Below are 18499 nucleotides of genomic sequence, written 5' to 3'. Positions count from 1 at the left end.
CTCCAGTCCTCTATTCCAATCATACCAGCCTAACTCCACTTTTACAATACCCCTGCCTGGTCCCACCTTTCTTTGTTCCACACATGCTCTCTAAATACACAGGAGGGCTTCACTGTTTGGGGTCCCTCATCCCCTGGGTACACAAAAAAATGACAAGGCCTGTAGTGGATATTTCATTCATTTTGTTGGTTTCCCAGCATCTGATCCCCTCTCCTATGTCTCAGGGTTCCCCGCCTTACGATTCTGGAAGGAAAAAGTGCCCAGCTTTTATTACAGAAGTTGCAAACGCCACACATTTGCTCGCAGAGGCCTTAGTTGAGGTAATGCGGGCCTGTGACCTGAGTACCAGAGGCCTCCACTCCTGCTCCAGACTAGAGTCCAGAGATAACCTAAGCATCTTCTCTGACAGCATGGGTGGTGGGCTGGGGGCATGCCCTTCATCCCCAGCCAACATCTTTGAAGCAGCCCCAAAGATGCCCTAACTGGATCAGTTCTAGGTCTGTTCCTGGCAGAGCAGTCCTCAAATCTGGCTCTTCCCAATCCTGGCTATCTGTCCTGTTCTATTTATTGCAGCCACATTTGGATTCTGATTCTTACAACCAAGGATCCTGACATGAGCCCTCAATCTGGGAAATATGCATGAATGCAGAAAAGCTGCACAGACTTTTAGGCAAGTCACAGACCTAGCATCCCGGTCCTGTCCCACTGCTGCTAACAAAGCCCTACACGCCCTTCAAACAGCAGTTCAGATGGCCTCGAGAACTATTTACAGATCACATGAATAGGAAATCATTCCCGCCTCCTCTGGACTCCACTTGTGCCTTACTTAGCATCCACTTCTACTCCTCCATCTCTCTCCATTTATCTACTCCTCTTCAAACTCTAGTGGAATATCTCTGTTCAGCTTATCACCTCCCCTCTGAGTTACCGCAATAGCCTCTCATTGATCTCCCTACCTCCAAAGGATTCCTCAAACAGTCTCCAAGGTATTCACTCCGACATGCAAAGGTGTCTGTGTGACCCTTCAGCTTAAAATCCTCTTAAGGCTCCAAGTAACTTTCAGCAAGAAACCCAAATTCTGCACCTGGACAAGTGAGTAATGACAGAAGCCTGTGTTGTCCTCAGCCTCACCCTGTTCCTAGCACCTTCCCTTGATCTCACTTTCACCCATAGCGAGACGCCATGGAGAAAAGCAGGCCAAGTATCCCCAACTTCCAGCATCCAGATTTTATGTGAAACAGCCCAGTTTCAAAGTTTGTCAACTAAATAAATTTAAAACAAAAAAAACTTGAACACTGAGATAGACAAATAGAACACATCTGTGGCTGACTATCACCTCTCATCTCTGCCTGTCATATGTCTGTGAATGTATTTTCTCTAAACCTGATTGACTCTGCCTTGGGTAGGTACTTAAGTAAATGTTTCTTCAGTGAATGAAGACGAAAAGACAAGATGGAAGTGAGGCAAGGTAAGGAGAGATATAAAAAAAACAGTGGTAAGTGAAATCTGGAGCAGGCATTGTCTGCAAGGGACTCGGTTCCTTGCTGCCCATGAGCAGGCTTCCATCTGGGCCAGTGACCCCTACACCCCCCAGGATTGGGGTATGCTGAAGTAGAGCAGCAGGCTGAAGGGGAGCCAGAGCAAAGTGCCGGTACAGGCAGAAAAAGGCTGAAGGTAACTTACTAAAAGTAATTTCACGAGTATTTTAAATATTTCTAAATAATGTAAAGAGAGAATAAAGCTGTGTCTATAAACAAACTCCATTTTCCAGACCAGGAAAGTGAGCTGGAGTTTGAAGGGCTGGAAACAGAAAGCAAACAGCTCCATCCTAATTTCTATAGTCAGAATATGACCATATTCTTCCAAGTAGAATTACAAAACAAGATCAAGGAAAGCTGAAAGACTGGCCAAGGGCCGGGAGAGAAATTATACTTTTTTTTTTTTTTTTTTTTTTTTAAAGGAAAGACAGAGAGAAGGAAGGAAGGATAGAAGGAAGGAAGGAAGGAAGAAAGGGAAACATTTTTAAACATTTTCTTGTTTTATTGTATTCTGTTTCTCCGTTTTTGTTACATGGGCTGGGGCCGGGAATCGAACCGAGGTCCTCCGGCATAGCAGGCAAGCACTTTGCCCGCTGAGCCACCGCGGCCCGCCCAGAAATTATACTTTTGTTTCAAAGAGAATGAAGAGCCCACAAATATTTAAACTTCTACATCAGCCTCATGATCCAAATTTAAAACTCAAAAAATTTGACCTTTCTACTTCCCCAATTATTTTTGTTGTTGGTAATGCCAGAGTACATAGAAAGAGAAAATGAAATGAAGTGAAATTAAATAATATTCCAGCAGAGCGATGGCTCACAGAAGAACCAGCACCAGGCCAGTCAGCTCCTAGAGAACCTGAAATCAATCCAGCAGCAAGAACACAGCAGGAAGGAAATCACCCCACCTATTAGGAAGGATAGGCTAAAAACAACAACAACAACAACAACAACAACTTGGGAATACATCTTGGGAACTTGCTACTTCTCTTAAAGGAATTAAGCACAGATCAGTCCATGGAAACAACCTCTCTCTCCCTCTGCCCAGGATGCTCTTCCCACAGAGGCTTACCTAGGGCCTCCTTGTCACTCAGGTCTCCTTGAAGTGACCTCTCCTAGGGAGGTCTTTCCTGGGCACCTAACTCCAGGAACCTCTGATGATACTACCCTGCTTTATTTCCTTCCTCACATTTATCAGGACCTGGCATGTTTTACTTTCTGTGTGACCCTGAGGCAAGGGGCATATCTACTGGGCCCCAAAAGCCTTCAACAGCAGCTGGCACAATATGAGGTAACTACTGAATAGATGCTGATGAAACACAGCACAAACCACAAAGGGTGATGTTTTCTGACACTGCCAGTCAAAAAAGAGATTCTTGCACTCTGTTCAAAGACTGTCTGTGGACAGATAATGAAGGCAGACTCCGCCTGCAGAGTCACTCTGAGATCACAATGATTTTCCATGGCTGACGGCTCTTCTTGATCAATTATCACCCAACCCACATGCCACACTGGGCTGACAGTGGTCAGGAGAAGTGCACAAAACCAAATTCTTAGCCATAAAAAAGCATTTGAGCACAAAAATATACTTCTTCCAAGGCAGGCCATATTTTGTTGTTTTTTCAAACATTTCTCTTAGTACTTCAGGATGCCATGAAATCTAAGAACCCACCCAAACAGATGTAAGATATAAAGTTCCTGATCAAGCAGCATTACAAACCAGGGAGAGATGACACTTAACAATTTCTCTGTGACAGAGGACTGTCTGCTTTTCAAAGCCAGGGGTGAGGGGGAGAAGTTAAGGGGATTCCCTAATGGTTAAATGTCATAGAAACTTTCTTAATGCCATTTGGCCATGAACTCTACCAGTTTATATTTACAAACGGGAAGAATCAGAAAATAGTCTTATGTGCCTTTAGAACACTGCCTTAAACATCTATTCCTAGAACATGAAATAAAGAAGGAATGTTAAAGAGAGAAAGAAAAAACGTCAGGAGGCCGGTGTGGGGGAGATAAGGAGACTCAAGAAGACTGGGTCCACCAGCACGGAGCAGGCCACCAGCTACACAGGGGGCACCTGCCCCCATGAGGGGCCTGTCCCAGCGTGGAAGCACCTTACAGTATGGGGGTCCATTGTGGCCTGGGGGCCTGTCCCAGGGTGGGAGTAGGGACATTATGGGGGCCATCCCAGCATCAGTGCCTGCCTTGGCATGGGGTCCCCTTCCAGTGTGCTCACATCCACAGGGGGACTGACTTTGCATCCTGTGACCATTTAGATGACAAGGTTTTTATGCCACTCATTTATTTTTCACTACAGGATCTACTATTGTGCCTTGAAATAGCAGGAGGTCAACACTACCAGATGGACAGATGGATGGATGAATGAATTAAGGATCAAGACAGCCACGCCATGGCTACCATGTAAAATGCAGCATTTAACAATGCAAAAATATCTGACAGCCTGCCCCTTACTAGACTAGACAGTGTTTCTCAACCTGTTAAGTCATATCCCCCTTCTGATAACAGCCAAGTTCCAGCTCATACAGGCCTCAAGACATTCTGACACTGAGAAGCCTAAGCCAGGGGTTCTCAAGCAGGGTTGGTTTTGTTGCCCCACCCCCAGGACACTGGCAATGTCTGGAGATATTTTGGGGTTACAACTGGGAGAGGATGCTTTTGGCATCTAGTGGGTGGAAACCGGGAACACTACTAAAGATCCTGCAATGCACAGGATGCCTTCCCACAACAGAGAAATATCCAGCCCCAAATGGCAGTAGTGCTGAGGTTGAAGAACCACATCCCATGGCTGGGGGCATTTTCCCATGACTAACTCCTTTCTGAACTAAACTCCCTTGCTTTTCTAAGGAGGAAAGAGCCATCCTAAGGTGCTAGCTATCTAAGAGGTAGATGGTATCACAGTAATTATTGATGGGACAAACCCAAAAACAATAACAGTGCATGTCTGTACTTTGTAGTTTACAAAAAAATATCTCCCAGTAAATTTATTTGCTTCTCCTAAGAACTTGAGTAGTACTGGGGGAAGTATTATTCTACTCCTTTTAGAGCACCAAGGAGATTCAATGAAGTAACCACTGAAAGTCTTTTAGCTATAAATGCCTATACGTTGAGGGGATAAAGAATTGAAGTTCAGAAACAAGTGACTCGTCCAAGATGACACCATGAAGAAGAAAGGTGGAGAGACACCCAAGTTAGGTTTCTGATGGCACTGGCCCTCTTTCTTCCACACTGCACAAAGAGCAGCCTCTCATGGAAGTGAGGCTTTCATTCAAGTTTTGTCTCCTACCACCACAAGCCAGCATCCCATGGGGGACTGGAACAGCACCCACTTCAACTGGCATGATGCTTCTGGAGGGACATGGAGTAAGTAGCAAGGAAGGAAGGGGACACCATACTGGTGTGGCTGGGTGCTGGATAAGCTGAATCAATCCTGGCGGTCACTGAGAGGAAAGATGTAAAAGGCAAAGTGACCTCAGGTCCCTCTCTAGGAGGTCAACACTCAGTCCACTTTTAGGTCATTAGTTGAGGCAGATCAAGATAAAGACATGCACTCAGAGAAGCAGCATCAGGGCAGTTTTCTTTGCATCATGCTTGACTAAAAAGATAAACGTGTTGGATTTAAATGGGGTACCAGGGTACTTAAGATTAGTAAGATGGCAGCCCTCCCTCCAAAAGATCTTGGAGTTCAGACTCTTGGAAAACCCATGAGTCAAAGAGGAGTTTTCAAAGGCTCCACAAAAATGTTACATTCACATTAACAGCCCATTTAGTTTAACCTTTAAATTGTCAGAGGCATTTACTAGGCTGATCCTTTAGCAGTAACTGTGGCATGAGCCAGACGACCATCCAGCCTCCACCCCTCACTGCTCTGTGATCTTGGGTGGGTCGCTTAACTTCTCTGTCCCTCCTATGTAAAATGGGTGTGAAAACAACAGCATCTTGTTCATGGGGTTGTTAAATGAAGATCACATGAGTTACTCTAAATGGTAAAGTGCTCATAACAGGGCCTGGAGCACCATAAGCCCATTGGCAATTATAATTTTGGCCAGCTCAGGGCATCTATTGGGGAAGCAAAGAGGCGAAATAGTTTTAGTTGCCTGCCTTTTCCCTCCTCTTTATCAATGTCAAACATGAAGTAAGACAGGTGACTTTGCCTGTTTTGCAATTAATATGGAACGCTAAGAAGCTTTTCTGATTATTTATCAGGGTCTTTAGAATTGACATGGGATGAAGTGGCATCCTGGTTCAAAGGACTGGCATCGATGGGAACAGGATTCCAAACCTGACTTTGCCATTTATTTCCTAATAGCAGGGTCTTAGTCATGTTATTTCATCTCTCCAACTTTCAGTTTCCCAATCTGTAAAAAGAGGATAAGACAGCCTGACCTCATAGGGCTATAGTGAGGACTGGATTTTAAAAAGGGCAGGCACATCATGTGGGGCTCAAAAAACAATAGATCACAAGTGTTTTGTTCCCTTTCTCTATTGCCTCATAATCATGCACCGGACAGAATACAGAAGCCCCTTTTCCCTTACGTTTTGTCTAAAACACGCTGTGTACATCTAGGGCAAGATGGACATAATACTGTCTGCCGCAAAGCACAATACTATCTAGTACAACGGAGCCGTGCACTTATTGAAGACAATATCCACCACAGAAGCTGTGAAATACAAATAAAACTGTTATCCTCAAAACAATCAGAATGGAATCTGCATTATGTAAAATTCATGTGTTTTCTTTGGTCAAGAATAACAAATTTGTGTGAGATTGCAAAGAAATCCTGTCCTGGTAACCTCAGGGCACACACAAACAAAGTTATGATTTTAGTTCCAAGGGCAATGCATGTTTTTTATCCATAAATGTCCTTTGAAAAGCAGTTCTGTGGTTAGCATCTCATATTAATTCCACTGATTTTGCAAATCAACTGTTGTTTCTTTTTTCTTCCTTTCTTTTAGATGAGGAAAATACGAAGTGTTGTTTCAAGTCAAAGTAGTATGTGGGAACACTCCAATTAAGGCTCTCGGTTTCTCGCTTTCCATCCAGCAATCTACTTTGCCAATAACGAACCTTGCAATTTTGGGCAATTCCTTCTGATCTCACCTTCAACTCCAGCAGGATCCCCTGCCCAAACTGGATGTCCCTTCTATGTCGCTCCCATCTCACATTTACCCCATAAGAGCACTTGACCACTCAAATGCAACCATCTGTTTTATTCTCTGGCGCCTCCACTCCTCCCCACCCTGTATTTGTTCACTCTCTCTCTCTCTCTCAAGCCCTGCATTATCCAATATGGCAGCCATCCGTCACAAGCGGCCACTGAGCACTTACAATGTGTCCAGTCCAAACAGAGATGTGATTTAAGTATAAAATACACTTCCAGACTTTAAAGTTTTAGTGAAAAAAAAGTAAAATATCTCATGAGAAATTTTTATATCAATTACATAAAGAAATGATAATATTGAAATTTAGGCTTAAGTAAAATATATTATTAAAATTAATTTCACCTGTTTCATTTTTTTTTTCATGTGAGTACTAGAAAATTTTAAATCACCATTTGGCTTTTGTACTTCTACTGGACAAGCACTCGTCTATGCTGAAGATTCTGGGAAGGACTTCTATGCTATTTACCACTGTACTTCCCACCCTCTCTGACTAACACAGCATCTGACTCACTGGAAGTTCATAATAAATATTTGTTGAATCACTGACAGCTCTAGATCTCTCTATACATGTATTTCTCCTCTACACAGAAGATAGCCGCTCTACTTACAATACATGATGGTTATGATAATAAACTAGTAAAAAAAAGTATTACTCACTTCTTCCTTAAAAACCTGAAAGTAACTTTGATCTCTTAGGCAATAATTTGTACTCCTGAATATGTTCTTTAAATTATAATACTAAAATGTTACAAACCAAATGCTGAAAAAGTGAGGAGTGAGCAACTTGGGTGGAAAAAAACTGTAGAAATACCAAGGAAAGCTGGGGTATGCACAATCATCAGGAAGGCAAACTGCGAGCCAACAAACCTGTGAAGAGTGATTGTACTGTTTGGTTTGAAATGTTAAAAAGCAGAAGGCATGTGGCCCTAGTGGGTTCCAGTGTTAAGAGTGACATAACACAAATACATAGCCAGAGTCTCTCTTTCCAAACTTGATCACTGGCAAAATAAACTACAATGCAAAGAAACAAAAAAGAAGAAAATCCTGATCATCAAAGATCTCAGTGAAGTGATATTCAGGCCCAGCATACACAGCAGTTTTTTCATAAACTGGGTCCCCAGGACACATTAATCACAATTAGGGCAGATGAGGGGAGTGAAGTTGGCCACAGAGCTCACCCCAATGCTCACTCTGCCTCTCCCCGCCACTTCCAGCACTCCAGCTGTCAGAGCCCACCTGGCCGACAGGGTGCTGAGCAACACCAAAGGAAGGAAGGGAGCCACACTGCTGTCCTCACTGCCATCAGCTGAAGGCATGGGGGCTGCAGGTGGGTGGAACACCGTGGAGCGGGGCTGAGGAGCACCTGCAGGGTCAAATCTGATCCAGGACTTGTTGGTCTCTCCTTTAAACATGCACACTTCAAACCCCAAGATCCTTAGCCTTTCCGGTGACATCAATACCTCCCACACAGCTAGGATCTGGCCCCTTCCAGGGACACAGGATGCAGCCTAGCCCCCAGCCTAGGAAGGTGGTGGGGGGACACCAGACAGCAGAGGGGGCAGACAGGACAGAGACAGGTCTAAGCAACCTGAGCAGTGGGGCAGCAAGATGTCCCAGAGCAGGAGCCACACAGCCCAGAACAAAGGGATTCCGGATCCACATTCTCACTCCCAGGCATTTACACAGAGCTATGGACACAAGCCTCCCTCAGCTTCTCTGGAGACAACAAAAACCTATCTGTGCACACACAAAAAAGGATCTGAGGCTGTGGGAGGAAATGACAGAACAAGACACCCAGACATGCCCAGTTCACCAGTGACAGGGTGGATGATGCTTCAGAGTCCTGCGGGAAGCGGAGGGAGAAAGCACAGCTTCAGAGCTCAGCCCACATCCCAGGGACAAGTGTCATGGCTTTTAAGGGGGCTGGGGGTGGGGGCAGGGGCACGGCTGTTCTCACTGCAGGGCAGTCTAGGGCACCTCGATACTACAAAGGGGATGGGCAGCGGGGGTGGGGGCAGCACCTGGACACCACTGAGGGGATGGGCGGGGGGGGGGCGGCACCTGGACACCACTGAGGGGATGGGCGGGGGGGGGGGGGGCGGGCAGCACCTGGACACCACTGAGGGGATGGGGGGCGGCACCTGGACACCACTGAGGGGATGGGGGGGCGGCACCTGGACACCACTGAGGGGATGGGGGGGCGGCACCTGGACACCACTGAGGGGATGGGGGGCGGCACCTGGACACCACTGAGGGGATGGGGGGGGCGGCACCTGGACACCACTGAGGGGATGGGCGGGGGGGGGGCGGGCAGCACCTGGACACCACTGAGGGGATGGGGGGGCGGCACCTGGACACCACTGAGGGGATGGGCGGGGGGGGGGGGCGGGCAGCACCTGGACACCACTGAGGGGATGGGGGGGCGGCACCTGGACACCACTGAGGGGATGGGGGGCGGCACCTGGACACCACTGAGGGGATGGGGGGGCGGCACCTGGACACCACTGAGGGGATGGGCGGGGGGGGGGGGCGGGCAGCACCTGGACACCACTGAGGGGATGGGGGGGCGGCACCTGGACACCACTGAGGGGATGGGCAGTGGGGGCGGCACCTGGACACCACTGAGGGGATGGGGGGGCGGCACCTGGACACCACTGAGGGGATGGGCGGGGGGGGGGGGGCGGCACCTGGACACCACTGAGGGGATGGGGGGGCGGCACCTGGACACCACTGAGGGGGTGGAGGGGCGGCACCTGGACACCACTGAGGGGATGGAGGGGCGGCACCTGGACACCACTGAGGGGGTGGGGGTGGGGGCAGCACCTGGACACCACGGAGGGCATGGAAGGCGGGGGGGTTGCATCTTGACACGACAGAAAGGACAAACGGGAGCACCTCGACATCACAGACGGGACGAGCCCGAGGGCCCAGCCTCTCAACCGGTAGGCGCGCCTCAACCCGACTGAGGGCGAGCCCCGCCCCGGACACGCCCCCAGCGCCGCGGGTTTGGGGTCGAGCCGCCAGGTTACCTTGTTCATGCCGTTCCCCATGGCGGCGGCGGGCGGCTCGCAGCGGGCGGAGGCTATCCGGAGCGGGCGGGGGCAGCCGGGGGTCCCCGGGGAGGAGCGCTTGGGCGTAAGACCAATGACAAGGACGACGGTAATATCGAGTGGGGGCAGACCTGCCCGCTCCGGCCGCGGGAAGGGCGGGGCGTTCCAGGAGGCCGAGCGTGGAGCAGCCACAGCGCCCGTGCCGGGAAACGCTGGGCGCCGCGCCGCCCGCCCCCACTCGCCGGCCGGCACCCGGCGTCGGCCCCTCGGGGACTACAACTCCCGGCGGGCCCTGCGCCCCGCCCCAGGGGACTAGGCATTTCGGCCGGCCCGGGGCTCCTTGCCCTGCGCGGACTACAATTCCCGGCGAGCCCTGCGCCCCGCCCGAGGGGACTAAGCATTTTGACCGGCCCGGCGCACCTTGCCCTGCGCGGACTACAACTCCCGGCGGGCCCGCGACGTCGCCTACGATTCCCGGCGTGTCTCGCGCCCCGCCCCGCTAGGACTACGGTTCCCGGAGTCGCTATCCGCTGCCCTCAGTTCGGGAAGGGACGTGCTAGCCGGAGGCGGGGGTCTCGGCTGCAGGCGCAACGGGCCCCAGGAGGCCCGAGGCTCGAGGTGGGGATCGGAGCCCGGATTTCCGAGTATAACAGATTTAGGCTGGGGGATTCCTGCGCCCCCCACGCCCACTCAGACCGAGAAGTCGAGGCGAGGGGGCTCGCTGACTCACCCCGTGGGCGGCCTCGCCCCCTGCCCGGGGCTCCCCGCCGACCCCGGCCTCGCACCGCCGCACCGCACGCCCATGTGCCCTTAATTGGGGCATAACCCTCCCCACACCCTTGTGGGCATGGGAGCTGACACAACTGCTCCCGGAAAGCCCCTAGCCCTGGTGAGCTCCACGGCCGTGTCCGCCTGCCGGGGCTGCGAGTCCCTGGGGACGGGGGTTCGCAGCTGCATTCCTGCATCCTAACCTGTGCCTCCTTTGCCCTGTACAGAGAAGGCGCTTCATCGGTACTTGTCTAATGTCTGAAGACAGCAGGCTGACCTCGTTTCGTGCCCACTTCCTGCTCAGACTGCAGCCGCACGGGTGTCCCTTGGACTTATCAAGCCCGGTGCCACCCAAGGCCCTTCCACCCAGACTGGTCATTCCCCTGCTCTTTCCACGCCGTTTCTTCTTGTCTTTGAACGCTCCCCTCTTCCAAGAGGATTTTTCTGACCCGATCTAAAGTAGTTCTTCCAGTCACACAGCTTGATGGGAAAGTACGGTGTTTGTTTACCTTTTGCTGGACAGTGACCTCCAGAGAAAAAGGGCCTTTTTCCCCTTTCTTTGTCTTAATCTGCTATAGCCACTGTGGACTACAATGGCACCTGACACGAGGGGTTTAATTAATGTTGTTGAATAAATGAATGAATTTCTGTGGGCAGAGAAAACAGCAGTGAGATTCTGAGAAATGCTGACATTTGGAAAGCGCTTGCAACTCAATCCTTTGTCATTTCTCTCCTTGTACACCACATCTTCTGGGCAACAACTGTATCAGTACCCCACGTGCAGGAAGTCCCCAGTCAATGTGGACCTGTGGAGAGATAGGATGGGTGGGGCCAGACTGGGGAGCACCCTTCTTTCCCCTTGCTTTAGGAATTTTCCTTCCCTACCCTTTGTTGCCTCTTCTCCTTCCTGCCTCCCAGGCACCTGGACAACCCACCCTCTTGCCCTCTGCTTCTTACCATCATTATTTTCACTGCCTCCAACTAGAGACAGCTTGGCATGGTTAGCAAACTGCAGGGGAAATCCAAAATCAGCCTCAGTTCCTTACAGAGTTGTCCTTACAGGGCAAGGTGATTGACTTTTCTGAGCCAGTTGTTTCTTCTTTAAAATGAGAATTTTGAGCTGTGAATTTTTAATCCAGCAATCAATCAACTGCTTCTATTTCCCTCTGTTCGGCTTGAACCACTGCTGTTTCCACTAGTCAGTGAGCAGTTGAGAACGCAGTGAGTTCTGAAGTTGGTACTTGCCCACAAATGACAGCTTCCTACTCAGTTTTTTCTCCTGCCATCCGTTTGTGATATTTCCTTTCTTGTATTCATCGTCCTCTATGAATTTGTTTTTCCAGTTCAGACCAGTTGCCTGACCATCCTAGGCTCAGAACCTGTTGTGGCTGTCTACTGACAGTCAAGTCCAAACTCAGGCCTGCTTTATAAGATGGCTCTCAGAAGTCCACATGCCTGGAACTCATTTCACATTCTCAAAGTTTTTGTTGTTGTTGTTGTTGAATGAAAAAGTAGGGGGATCATTAACACGAGAAGTCAAAGCATTCTGATTTTTAAAATTTATTCTTTGAGGAAGGGAGTTCTCCATAAAGATCACCTTCTTGCACTCCGCCTCCTCCCCTATCAGAACTAACTCATCATATCACCATAACATTGTAACACAAGAACTACCAGTTCGTCATATCTTGCAAGGTTATGACTAAAGAAAAGGAAAGGGGAAGGTCTGATCCAACTTGGTAACACATCCTGCCTTTTTCTCTCTTCATTTTTGTGGCATTGCTTCTGAGATTGTCAGGTTCAGCCGTCTTGGTGAACAGGTGATTTGCCCATTTCTAAGCTCCCTACTGCCTTCCTTCTTTTATTCTCTATTGTTCCTGATCATGGAAAGAAGGAGAGAAGGAAACTCTCAGACCAACCTAGTATGCTTCACATCCAAAGTAGAATGTATTTATTCATTTGCATTCTCTCTCACTCATGAAATATTTAATGAGTCATAAACCTAGTGGAATTCCACTCCATTTAAGACCTTTACTTCCACTTTCCTTCCTGCTATTGTGTTCTCTGTGAGCACAGCCAACCCCACAAATTGACAAGAACCCCCAAACAAGTAAAGCCACATAAATCCACAAGAAGGAATCATCTACAAGCTGTGTAGGCTTCTGGGCCTGTATCGACCCATGGTTACAAGTAACTGATAGGCAACAACTTTGGCCATTAAGGTGGGGTGGGTAAGAGCCCATGAACAGAAGCACAGCCATTAATCATTAGGATTATCCAGATCGCTAGGAGTGCTTGTGATAATTTCAGCAAAATACAAACCTCTGCCCAAGTGAGAAGTAGGGATGTAATCTTCCTATTCCTTTTGAACATCCAGGGTTTTTCAACCTTGGCATTCCTGCCGATTTGGGACTGGATAGCTGTGAGGGCCATCCTGTGCATGTTAGAACATATGGCAGCATCCCTGGGCCCTACTCGCTAGATGTCGGTTACACCCCTCAGTCATGACAAGCAAAAATGTCTTCCACCCTTGAAGGGCAAAATGTCACCTCTCCCCCACCCCCACCGCCCACCCCCACCTGACCCCTGTTGAGAACCATGGCTGTTATCTCTCTTGATAACCAGTTAAATATACACCCAACAGATGATGTTAATTCTCTGCAGGAATTCTTAGGCCTCACTGCCTTCTAAACAAGAACAAAGAGGTGAGATAAGGAGCTGCCATCCAGTGTCCGCACATAGCGTCCATGTGAGGCCCTGCTTGCAGCCCCACTGTCAAAGACACAGCCCAGTACTTCTGGTAGCCCTGCCCTTGACATCGTGTTGTATGACTCTGAGCTTTGATTAAGACATCGTTCCTGGTTGTGGCATATCTGTCCTGAAGGCTGGCTGTGGTTATTTTCCTTGTCTGGAATGATTTAGCTTGACATACATACTTCTTTACCGCTGCCAAGGAAGGTCCACCTGTGACAACAAGCGAGGTCTTTAAAAATTTTTCATGGTTGATGATCCCAGCCCCAAACAACTAATCAAATCTGAACCACTGATGTCTCTTTTCTTTATGTTTTTATTTTGAAATATTTCCAAATATGGGACAATTGCAAAAATAATTACAGGGCCCATATAGGAAACTCCAACATATACCCCACCCGGATACCCAGATCCACCAACTTTTCACATTTTCCATAGTATTCTATAATCTATATCTATCTTTCTATCTATCTATCTACTATCTATCCATCTATCTGACTATCTATTCTAAGCATTTGAAAGTTGATTGTATAACTAATGTCTTTTCAGTTGTTTGACAGGACTAGTTTGTATCAGATAAGACTAAGCCTTGCATTCTCACCCTAACTCATCTGATTACCAAGGGCACAAGGCAGACATACCCAGGAGCCCATCAGTTGCTGTCTACACAAGACTTCTGTATACTGTCTCCAAATCTTCATAAGACCTTACTCAAAGTGGCAATGTAGTTAGTTATCCAAAGTGGAGGGTGGGAAATGGATAAATATCCCTGGCTGGAAGAGTTCATCTGTCTGTACTTACCACACTGCATTTCTATTTCCTCAAATGCCTGCAGGGTAAAAGCGTAAGAGAAACAGCAGGGAATCCCTGTCACTGAGAAATGACTGGGCAAGTGTTGCTTTCTTAAGACAACACAGCCACCTGTTATATGTTACTATGGAGCTCTTAGCTAGGGAAGAGTTTGGGGTTGGTTTTGTTTATTTGTTTTTGTTTTTCACCCTTCTATGTGAAACAGAAATTGAACTGGGCCTGAAGACACTTTAAAACTGTTTGGTAGGGGGCTGGAAGGAGAAGGGGGTTTCCTGAGAGAACGGAATGTCCCAAGAGAAATTTCACTTAATGTGAGAGGGGAAGTCCATTTCATATGATATAACATTGTCATTATTTAACACTGTCTGTTGGCTTATATGTTTGCTAAGATTTCTCATTATGTTAATTATTCATCATTAAAACTCTGTGAGCAGAGAAACTTAGCCTACCTATAGGTATGCCTAACAGTTCTTCTTCCAGAGAACCTCTTTTGTTGCTCAGATGTGGCCTCTCTCTCTCTAAGCCCAGCTCTGCAAGTGAAATCATTACCCTCCCTCCCATGTGGATATGACACTCTGGGGTGAAAGTCCCCCTGGAAATGTGGGAGATGACTCCCAGGGATGAGTCTGGCCCTGGCACCATGGGATTGACAATGCCATCCTGACCAGAGGGGAAAAGAAGTGTGACAAATAAGGTATCAGTGGCTGTGAGAGTTCAAATAGAGTCAAGAGGCTACTCTGGAGGCCACTGTTATGCAAGCTTCAGCGAGACATTACTACCTATCATAGTTTGCCAAACCTCAACCAAAACCATTCCTGCCAACCCCTAAAGAACATCTAGGGCTTTATCTGAGATTCAAAAAAGTTTCCATGCAGTATGATTAATTTCCAGAAACTTACAACCCTGAGATGGGTTCCTAGGCCAAGTAAGTCCTGAAACCCAAGGGGTCAGCCTTTCTAGAACGTCAACTAGTTCCATCCCCCTATCCCATAATATTGACAACCCCTTCCAACATGAAAAAGTTAAAAGGGGCATCTTTCTAACTTTGCTGAATCATTATATTGATATTTCTATTAGACTCCAGTATGTTAGAACAGCTAGAAACAAAAACCTCAAACTGTGGAATTGTAACCCATACCAAACTCTGAAATCTGTTCTACAACTGATTGTTGCAATGTACTTTGAAATTTATTGCTTTTATGTATATATGTTATTTAAAGCGAAGGAGGAATATAACAGAGAAGATAGGATTTAACAAATGAGTATGAGTGCTGGATCATTATATTGATATTTCTGTTGATCTCCAGTGCCTCGGAGCAGTTAGAAGAAAAAATGAAAAATTGTGGACCTGTAACCCATACCAAACCTGAAAATCTGTTCTATAACTACTTGTTAAAATGTACTTGGAAATTTATTGCTTCTTCACATATATGTTGTATTTCACAATAAAAAATTTATAAAATAAAACAAAAAACCCTGTGAATCATGAGAAAATCATTGTACATTATCATCTAGCTCAGGCCAGACAAAAGATCCAGAATGGTTTTCTTTCTTATCCACAGCAGGGCTTTTGTATTTTTCACTTATTGTCACTAGACTTGTAAGTGCAGGTCTTTCTTCTGGTTCAGACAAAACAATTGCATCAGAAGCTAGCAGTCTACCTCGGTGCCTCGTACTTACTCAGAATACTCATTTCTCTGTCACACCTCTGTGCCCTTTCTCTGCTCAGGCCTCAGTTTCATGTCCCCTGCAAATAGTGGCCCAAACTAAGAACAGTTTCTGCAAAGAGGTTGGAGAGATGGCAGCACAGAACACATTCAGTTCATAAATAGTGACATTTCTCTTTCACTTCTCCTGCATCCTCTCCCTAAAAAAAAGGGAAACAAAGTCTGGGGCAAAGCTTACTCCATCTCACTGATGCACAACTTGCTTTACTGAACTGACAAAAGCAATGTCTAAATCTGAAAACATTTATATTTGACTTAATGATGTCATTTTTTAAATGTTTAATTAAATTTTTTAATTAAATTAAAAAAACATTTAAAAAACTTTATTTACAAATTCAGCTTTCCAAATGTTGAAAGGGACCAACTACCTCCAATTGCTTGGCAGGGCCAGGCTGTATCAGCTGCTTCCTATACCTGGCAGGGACTGGCTGCTCCTTCAGGGTTGTGGAAGGCAGTTGATATTTTCCAGAAGGGAAGTATTGGCTGAAAAAAAGTGCCAATATTTCCCCTGGAGAAAAATACATTTTGCTCTTTGCCCAAAAAATAAAAAGTAAATAAATAAATGAAAATTAATAAAAGCCAAGTCAATGGATGTGTCAGGTTCCACTGGAATATTTTCTTGAGAAACCATCTCAGACTAACCACGACAGCCTAATATTTTCTTGGTAATATTGAATTAAAGAACTCAGAATGCTTGAAGGAGGATTTATTTCAAAATCTAAAAGTCGTTAAATTTTTGGCAAGGTGGAGAGGTTGAGTGCAGAAGTGCATTAATTAATCATTTTCCTCCTCCTTAGACACTCCCTCCCCCCACCCTGTCCTGCTCCCAGCACAGGGACCGCCCCCAGAGAATGTGGTCTCAGAGGTCCTAGCCACATCCCCCATCTCCCAGCTTTGAGGTGGCATTTTCTCTCATTTACCAACATTTTTTGCAGACCTACTCTGTGCTAGGCATTGTGCCTGACCCGGGGGATACAGAAATAAAAACAAAATTCACCCCATAATTAACTCATATTTCTTTATTAGTTCCTGAAACAGAAGACATAAGGGATTTCCAGGCGATATGGTATCTTCTGAGTGTGTTAACTTCGCTTTGGGACTGTAAAGGAGGGTGCGCATAGAACTGCTTCTGTTATTTTCCCCTAAGGATAGATGTCCCTGTATTTCTGGTGTGTGAGGAGTTCAAACATACACACACGTGTGTATTGCAAGCACGGCGATTTTGGTTATTTAGGACCAGGAATATAAGACAGACTTGTCTTAGTGCCACGTTCTCGAGCTTTTTGATTCATTCAGTGTCATTTCCAAAGGGGTTGTGATATAGGGGATGACATATGTGCCTTATGCCGAGATTATAATAAGGTTTGGTGGGGGAAGGATGACTGCTGTCTGAACACACTGAGATCCAGGTGCCCTGGGTCATCCAAGTAGAAAATACAGACACAGATTATAGGACATCAGTTAGCAGGGCCGTTCCAGAACATAAACTAGTTTAAAAGCCAAACTAATTTGGATGGTCTCACACCCTCACTCCCTACTCTTCCTCTAGCTCTTATGGGATTTTCACAGGTACCATTTTCAAGGAAAGCCTTTGGGATCTAGAGAGGCTGCAAGTAAATAAAAGCAGAGGAATGTTCAGCCTTGTGAAGGGTAACTTTTCTCCTACATTTGTTGAGGAAAACCCAGCCTCAAGTGATAAGCTAAGGCAGCAAATCAAATTTGGCATATATTGAAGAAAATCAAATTGTACAGCTTTGAGGGCCCTTGGAGAGCATCATATTCTAGTCTAAACTACTTGGCAACAGGGGCACTGAAACATTAATTGATTTTCTTGGGGTCACATAAGATAAGGCAGTGTTAGGAAATACCTGCTGCCCCAAGTTCCCCTCATTCCTCAAGCCCCTCTCTGGGATCCTCCCCTTCCCTCTGTCCAGAAGCAGAGAGTTAGCCCTGGGCCAGCCTGAGCTGAGCTCTAAGCAGCTATTGCCTGAGTTAGTCAGTCAGCACCTTGATGTGGTCTGGAAGGCCAGTGAGACTTTAGCAGGAGAGGAGGACAAAGAGAGCTTCAGGAGGAGGTAGGCCATGAGTGGAGGGCGTCTGTGTGTTGTGTGAATGGGGAGGAGGTTGGTGTGAATGAGGGAGGAGCATGGGGGCTTGAAGGTCGGTCGGGACTAATTGTGGGTGCGTTGAGGGCTATGTCTATCTGCACACCCATGATGGGGAAGAGGAATCTGCCACCAGTGAACAGGAGCAGGATTAAGAGTGGAAGACATGGGAACCAGGGAGATCCATTACAATGCTGTCTCCAGGACCCAGAGTAGGATTTAAATAAGTTAGACTGTACAAGAGCCAGGGGTGGGAAAGTAGGAGTGAGGGGAGCTTTAGTAAATGACTGGCTTGTACACCAAGCATTGGCCCCCACCGGTACACCAGGCGGCAGGCTAGGCCTCAAAGATACCAACAAAAAAGAGGCAGCATTAGGATTCAGAGAAAGAGGAACCCTCGTTCATCGTTATTGGGAATGTGTAATGGTGCAGTCACTGTGGAAGTCATTTTGGCATCTCCTCAGGAAGTTAAGTATAGAGTCACCCTATGATCCAGCAACTCCATTTCTATGTACCCTCAAAAAATTGAATGCAGGGACTCACACAGATATTTACACTGATATTCATAGCAGC

The 18499-nt window shown here is 47.0% G+C and overlaps 1 protein-coding gene and 1 long non-coding RNA gene across 5 annotated transcripts in view; one reads left to right on the top strand and one right to left on the bottom strand.

Annotated features, from left to right (window-relative positions):
• Nucleotides 1–10032, bottom strand: part of DUSP22 (dual specificity phosphatase 22) — a 65226-nt gene extending 55194 nt beyond the window's left edge. For 2 of the 4 annotated variants that reach the window (XM_077143527.1, XM_077143524.1), the window contains exon 1: nucleotides 9748–10032. In XM_077143527.1, the coding sequence (XP_076999642.1) occupies nucleotides 9748–9768 (21 nt within the window). In that variant the 5' untranslated portion in view covers nucleotides 9769–10032. The remainder of the gene's footprint in view (nucleotides 1–9747) is intronic. The other 2 variants (XM_077143526.1, XM_077143523.1) reach the window with 1 other exon arrangement.
• On the top strand, nucleotides 10012–11201 carry LOC143668911 (uncharacterized). Its single transcript, XR_013168630.1, has 2 exons — nucleotides 10012–10386; nucleotides 10764–11201. It is a non-coding gene; the product is annotated as an uncharacterized LOC143668911 (long non-coding RNA).
• Nucleotides 11202–18499: the final 7298 nt, after the last annotated feature.

This window comes from Tamandua tetradactyla, chromosome 25, assembly GCF_023851605.1.
Source record: "Tamandua tetradactyla isolate mTamTet1 chromosome 25, mTamTet1.pri, whole genome shotgun sequence".
In the NCBI taxonomy this organism is placed as follows: Eukaryota; Metazoa; Chordata; class Mammalia; order Pilosa; family Myrmecophagidae; genus Tamandua; species Tamandua tetradactyla.
This window is presented reverse-complemented; position numbering and strand designations above follow the sequence as displayed.